The sequence below is a fragment of the Phalaenopsis equestris genome, unplaced genomic scaffold (assembly GCF_001263595.1).
Source record: "Phalaenopsis equestris unplaced genomic scaffold, ASM126359v1 Scaffold000196, whole genome shotgun sequence".
Lineage (NCBI taxonomy): Eukaryota > Viridiplantae > Streptophyta > Magnoliopsida > Asparagales > Orchidaceae > Phalaenopsis > Phalaenopsis equestris.
The window spans coordinates 410,261-417,596 of record NW_018164638.1 but is presented as its reverse complement, the minus strand read 5'-3'; the positions used below and the strand labels follow the sequence as shown (position 1 = coordinate 417,596).

Here is a 7,336-nt window from a genome sequence, read left to right as displayed (position 1 = left end):
CAGCTCCAGACAAGTAATAAGTCTATGATATTATCTTAAGATCTGACTTCTTACAATTATCGGACAGATAAAGCATGATGATATACGTCAAACTTAGGTAAAATTTCTATGCATAAATTTAAATTAAGGGGCATTTACATACATGCCACACAATTCTTATGTATTTACATATCCAAAACCTAAACATTCATATCAACATCACATCAAAAATGCCACCAACACTGTCTTTTATAAGTGAAATGTTCACAATACCAAAATGTTATGACTGTAAATATCAAAATTTCGGGATACCAAAATGTTATGACTGTAAATATCAAAATTTCAGGTGTTAAATATGCAAATACATAGGAATTGTGTGATATGAATGCAAATTTCACTTAAATTAAATACAACCTGCAAAAGACTATAAATAGAAGATGAATAAAATCTCTGCAATCACTTTTTTTGCTTCAATAGCTCACTTGTGCATGAAAGTTCTAAAATTGCAGATTTATCCAACCCAAGCAGAGCAAATACAGAATCTAACGGGACATAAACCCCTACTTCATCGTTAAAAATATAAAAATAATATCTTCATAAATAGCTGCAACGATGTAAATAAAGCTCAACAGACTTTTAAGGAACATTCATCACCTGTATTGACTGCAACATATCAGATAGAGCAATGACCAAGTCTCCAGATTGGATCATACCTCTTTGTTTCAGCAGTGAGAAAGTTCTGTTGAGATTGCTCTCCATGTCGTCGGAGAAGCTCAGACGAAAAGGTATTAGGCCCCATTGCAAGTTTAGGCGTCGCCGGACGGAAGTCGAGGTGGTGAAGGCGAAGATTGGGCAGTCGGGGCGGCAGCGAGAGAGAAGAGAGGCCATATGCCCGGTTTTGGTGTAGACAAAGAGGGCATCCACTCCTAAGTTGTTGGCTGCAGCAAAATTAAATAAATAAATAAATCTTAAGAGATTGGTTATTAGAGGAATGGCGTGTGTTATATGTATATATAAGATTAAGTAATAAAAAAAAATAGATTTTATATGATTTAGACATTTATAGCAATAAAATGTATCATTTGATGAATAGATAAAATTATTTTTGATGTTTAGAGGCAAGATGAAAGATGTTGAAAAGAATTTCTAAAAAAAGAGAAAATAATAAAGAAGAACCCAAATGATGACAAGACTTCGAATCTATAGACCCATTCTTTAGCAACTGTAATATGTTTGTTTCTACTTGGATGTTGCTTGCATATCATGCACACTTTACTATCACACTTTACTATCACTTAATGGCAAGCGAAACTCAATATTTGTTCCATACTAAAATACAACTATATAGAAAATTCATCCAATTTTCACGGTGCTTAGAATATTTCCATAATATATATAATAATTTAAACTAACAACAACAACAAAGCCTTCATCTCACTACATGGGGTTGGCTACATGAATCCTTTTTCTCCATTGCGTCCTATTTATGGTCATATTTTCATTTAGTTCTAATTAATTAAGATCATTTTTTATACAATAAGCCCAATTTTTCCTAGGTCTACCTCTGCCTTTTATAACATAAGTCGAATCTAAAACATCTACTCTCCTAATTGGATCATCAGATGGTCGACGTTTAATGTGACCAAACCATCTAAGCCTATCACAGATATATTCATTTCTCATTTTGTCTCTGAGTGTAAAGTCACTCCTCCACCTAATCATTCTCATCTCGACAATACTTCATTTAGTACATTTAGAATTAGGCTTCTCTTTTAAAGGCCAACATTCAGTGCCATAGAGCACTGCAGATCTCACAACCATCTAATAAAATTTTCCTTTCAGTCTAAGCAGAATATTTATATCACACAAAAGGCCCGAAGCATTCCTCCACTTCAACCAACCAACTTGAATTCTACTGAATTCTAAACTTGAATTCTACTATTAACATCCCCATCTATATCACCCTCGCTTTGAACAATAGATCCGAGATTTCTAAATCGTTCCCACCTTTTAATAATTTGATCATCCAAAGTTACACTTATGTCACTAGAGCTACTACTGCTAAAATTTCATTCCATGTATTCAGTTTTAGTTCTACTCAAATGAAGGCCTTTAGAATCCAATGTAGACATCCATAATTCAAGCTTTTCCTGGGCTCGTGGCTCGTTCTCTCATCTTATCCACGAGAAGGATGTCATCAGCAAAAAGCATACACCAAGGTACATCCTCCCGTAAATGACCAGTAAGGCAAATAGAACGATTAATTAGGAGATAAATAATAATAAATTATTTTATATAAAATGGAAAATATCTTTTTTTTACATTTTTTATAATTTAAATATAAAATCTTAAATTTTAAAATATTTTAAGTTTATTTTATATTAATTATTTTTTAAACAAGCCAGATCACAAGTTAATGAGTTGAGTCGGGGATGGCTTGTTAGCTCATCAAACTCATCTCATAAGCCACTTATCAAGTCGAATCCGAGCTAGCCCACAAGTCGACTTGGCTCAATTACACCACTAAATGCAACAATGCAAATGTGGTTATGTATAATGCTCTAGATTTCCTATGGTTAGATAATGTGATATTCAATTAAGAAAACAAAAAGAAGGGTAAGATTTACATGCATACCGCACAATTCTTGTGTATCACATATCTAATGTCACGACTGGGCACGAAAAATTAGAATTAACTACAATTCTTGTGTATCACATATCTAATGTCACGACTTGGCACGAAATATTAGAATTAACTAAGGAGGGTACGAGCGATCGAACCATGAAAGACATTTATAAATATTAACATTAATCCAAAAAAAAATATTCATATAGAAAAGAATACTAATCCCCAATACACATAAACAATCATCTAACATATACATATGATCACTCTGTGATACAGTAAAACAATTAATACATAGATGTGAAAACAAATTAACATATTGTTATCTATCACCAAGTGTCTCTCTCATCCTGTAAACAAATTCTCTTTTAACAGACATATCAATCTAGTAAACCTTTTCCTAAAATTAACGGTTAAACATGTTAATTTTTAAGAAACTTGGTAAATAATTACTACTTTATTATGCATTAAATCTTTATAAAAATGCCTAACATAAATGCTAAAAGAAATATAAAATATCTAAAAAAAACTTTGTATTTTTCATTTTTTTTTAAATGAAATTTTATTATATTATCAATTATAATTTTATTTTCATTTAGTATTTTTCTTTTTTTTTTCTTTTCATTTTTAGAAGCCATTTCAGAAGCATCGTCAAAACACTTTTTACTTTGTATCATAAAGGCACAAATATTTATATTTCTTTTTTCATTTTATATCATAAAGGCACAATCATTTTCATTTGATTTTCCTTTAATGTGCACGAGTACATTAACATCCCCTACAACTACCATAGTGGTTGACTAATGATAGACTTAATCATTTATCTTACATTTAGCTTATATTTCATTTCTTTCCATAATTAAATCCATTAAATATTTCATTTAATACAGTGCAAAAGATTAAAAAATTGAAATCATAAAACATGCAGACCATTTTTACTTGAATTCATTCAGTTATGAGAGTTTTGTTAATATATATAACAAATGAAATGTTTTAAAAGCATAAAAAAATTAATTTAGCATAAATAAAATAAAAATTACTCACATTGACCATTAGAAGACTTCTATAAATGCTTATCCATTTATTTCCTTTAACAATCACCTACATCAATTAAAAGTGCATATATAGACATTTAATTAAAATAGCATCTATGAAAGCATAAACATTTACCCCTGCTTTATCTTTTCTCTATTGCACAATCATCAGTCTTGATCCAAATAAGTTTTCTTCTACACTTCCTTGGGTTACTTAACAAAAACATATACCACCTTAAATGGAAATAAAATTAATATATAGAATATTTCAATAACAAACTTTAAAATTATCTTTAATGTCACAACTTCCTTCTTCTCCTTCCAGTCTGAAACTTATATAACTTAAATCCTGATTTAATTAAACATACTATTAATACTAAATAAATAAACATATATACTAAATTTATTAATTAACATGATAAAATCTTAACTCACCTTAAAGCCTTTTGGTTCAACCTAAACTCACACATGAGAGCAAAATTTGCAAGCTAGGGTTGCTCGGCTCGATTCAATCTTCCCCTTCTTATGCTAGATGCCTCCTCTTGTAAGCACACAATGCTTCGTAAGCTCTAACTCCTTTTGCTCACAGTCGCAGCCTCTTGTCTCACAGAATCCAACCCACTCGCAAGTTCGAACAAAGCATCCTCCTTCAACTTTGAGGAACAGTTTGCTCGCAGCCAAACCCTAAGGCTATAGTAGCAACGTCAATTACCTCCTACACGCATCACCGCTCAACTCTCTCCAATGAACAACGCTCCTCCTCTTCACCTTAACACACAAAGGCCCCAGCATCAACTTCCGCCAATGGCATCAAATCTCTGGACATAGAAGCATGTGAACCCTTCTTCTTTTTCTTCTTCTTCCTCCTCCCCTCCCACTTTCACTCTCTAATACCGGAACTAGTTTGAAAACCAGCGGAAACAAAAAAAACAAACTTTTATTAATATATACTGCCTTTTAACACGGCACAAACGGAAAGGTAAAAACAACAACAACAACAACAACAGATCAATCTCTGGTTAGGGTCGGATAAGAAAATCCGAGAGCAGGGGTAGCGTAGGCAACGTGGTGAGGGTATGGGGAAGAGTTAGTGGCTGAGAGGTCGGTTAGGAATGGGTTTGGGGTTTGGTAGGTGGGCCGAACAGCGAGAGTGGCTGCAGGGAATGGGTTGTTGGGGACTGGTAGGTAATCCAGAGAGCTGGGACAGCCCGGCTGAGGGTAGTAATGAAGCAGCCTGAAGATGGGGAGGGTCTGGAGGGGTGGAAAGCGTGTAGGAATGTGGGGAAAGGGATTCGGCTGGCTGGGAAGTGGTCTGGACAGCAGAGACGGCTGCAGTAGATGGGTGGCAAGGCGGTTGGGGATGTAGAGAAAGTGGTCGGCGATCTAGGGGGATGCAGGGAACAAAATGGGGAGGAAGATAAAGGAGGATACAACGCCACCTCAGAGCAGGATACAGCCAAAGCACCACCCGTCATCGGATACAACCCTAGCAAGGGAGAAGTGACTCCAAAGGAGAATACCAAACAAAACAGCAAGCAAAAATTGAACCCTAATTCTCAAAAACAGTAATTATAGACTCCAAAAGGGAAAGAACACAAAAGGAAAGCAAGGGGAGGGGTTGCACCGGCGCCTATGCCAATCAGCTCAGTTGATTAGCTGTTTCCCGCACCTGTACGGGAAATCGCGCACCTGTATCACTCTCTATCTCTCACTCTCTCTGTCTCTTCCTCGTCTCCTTCGTCTCCTAATGATAGATCGGTCTCAACGGTTACATTCAAACTGACCTATCAGTTAAAAATTTTCCTTTTTTTTTTATTACAGTTATTATATTTAACACCTAAGCTTTAATTTTAACAGATATGCCATCTCACCCATGCATGGAAAGGTGTCTTAACTTAATAAATGTTAAAATAGTGGTATTTTAGATATGATATGACATACTTGGGTGGCATAAATGTAAAAGGTAAAGTTTAGGCGTTAGATATGTAAATACATAAGAATTAGATGGCATGTATGTAAATGCCCCCCAAAAAAACATAACTATGAAAAATTTGTAAGTATCTAGGGTGTCAAAAAGTGCAAAAAATGCTTACCCATTTTCGCAGCAGAATTGCAGATTTCCTCAGATATTTTGTCAGAAAAAGACGAAGCCACATCAGGGAGCTCCATGCCTTCATAACGTTTCTCCTCTCTCCACCACCTTTCGATTCGTAGGCTGACACTTCGCAGCACAGCAAGAGCCTTCTCAGGGAATTGCCCCATGGCCGACTCACCAGATAGCATTAGAGCATCCGCTCTCTGCCTTACAGCCTCCGAAACATCGGCGACCTCAGCTCTCGTCGGAGTTGGGTACTCAATCATGGATTCAAGCAGCTGTGAGGCAACAATGACTGGTCTGTTAAGCTGCCTGCAAGTAATGCTGAACCGAGGGGACTTGCTCCAGTGGAATCTGTGCTCCCAAATCTCCTCTAGCCACCATAGCTCCATCTGAAGCGAGAACAATCTCCTCCAAGTTTTTTAAAGAATCAATGCTTTCAACCTTTGCAATCACTGAAATCTCTCTGTTAATATGGAAATGAGATGTTAAAAAGGTAGCGATGTGGTTTTTTAATGTGATGCTACAGATTTGAGTGGTATGCATGTAAATATGAATGTTTAGGTAATTGTTTAGGTGTTAGATATATAAATACATAAGAATTGTGTGGTATGTATGTAAATGCCCCATTTTTATATTGATGTTCTGAAGAAAACAACAATACAAATATCCAGTGCCTAATAATCAAACTAAAACAGTTTAAAGCATTGGGCTATAGAGTCCTGGCTTCAACTATACTAAGCTGAAATCAATAAGGACAAAAGGCATTGCGCTTCAATGGGCAGGGGAGGAGTGAAGCATGGAACATGTGCCCATAGATAGATGCAGCCATAAACAAACAAGAACTGATATGTGTTGATAAATTTCGTAATAAATTTATCCAACAAGACTAGAATTTGCAAAAACCCAGAAAAATTAGTGATTTACCATACATGGCAAACTACTGGTATGTAGAACATAAAATTTAGGGTCATTCACATACATAGAACACGCCTCTTACACATATCTCACACCTGAAGTTTCATATTTACACACATAGCATTCAAATCTTTAATATCACATCAAAAATAACATTATTACTACTTTTAAAAGTGAAATACACTAAAATTGGCCCATAAGCATCTGAAATATCATTCCTCTCACAAATAGCAGAAGATAAAAAAGAGAAAATAGGATAATTTTGATGAAGTTTAACCGCTTGATATCTAATGTATCTAAAAAATAATAGGATATTTTTTTATGCAGTTAAACAATTTGTAATCAAATATATTTACCTGTCACGACATCTTGCAGCTATGTAGCTTTTGAGATGATTAATAACCTCTGCAGACTTCACAAAAGATACTGCAATGAAATCTACACCTTCAGCGATCCCAAAATCGATGTCGAGCCAATCCTGAGTAAATTTCAAAACCAATCAGATGCATAATGATTCTATTAAAAAGTTCAATTTGGAAGTTTAAAGAGCATAGAAAATCACATCATATAAAATATTCGAATTGCTTTCAAAGTTCATTTCCCATAAAATTTCCAATGTTTATTTACACAAACTTTAAAAATGTAATTCTAAATAAGGAAATAGGACATACTATATATATATAT

General features: G+C 34.7%; 1 protein-coding gene across 1 annotated transcript in view; it reads right to left on the bottom strand.

Moving 5' to 3' along the window:
- Positions 1-410: 410 nt before the first annotated feature.
- The window catches only part of LOC110022521 (pyruvate kinase isozyme A, chloroplastic), a 43,561-nt gene continuing 36,635 nt past the window's right edge, over positions 411-7,336 (bottom strand). Inside the window, 4 exon segments of the mRNA XM_020721504.1 lie at positions 411-917; positions 5,733-6,055; positions 6,057-6,200; positions 7,009-7,130. Coding sequence (XP_020577163.1) covers positions 616-917; positions 5,733-6,055; positions 6,057-6,200; positions 7,009-7,130 — 891 coding nt within the window. The 3' untranslated portion in view covers positions 411-615.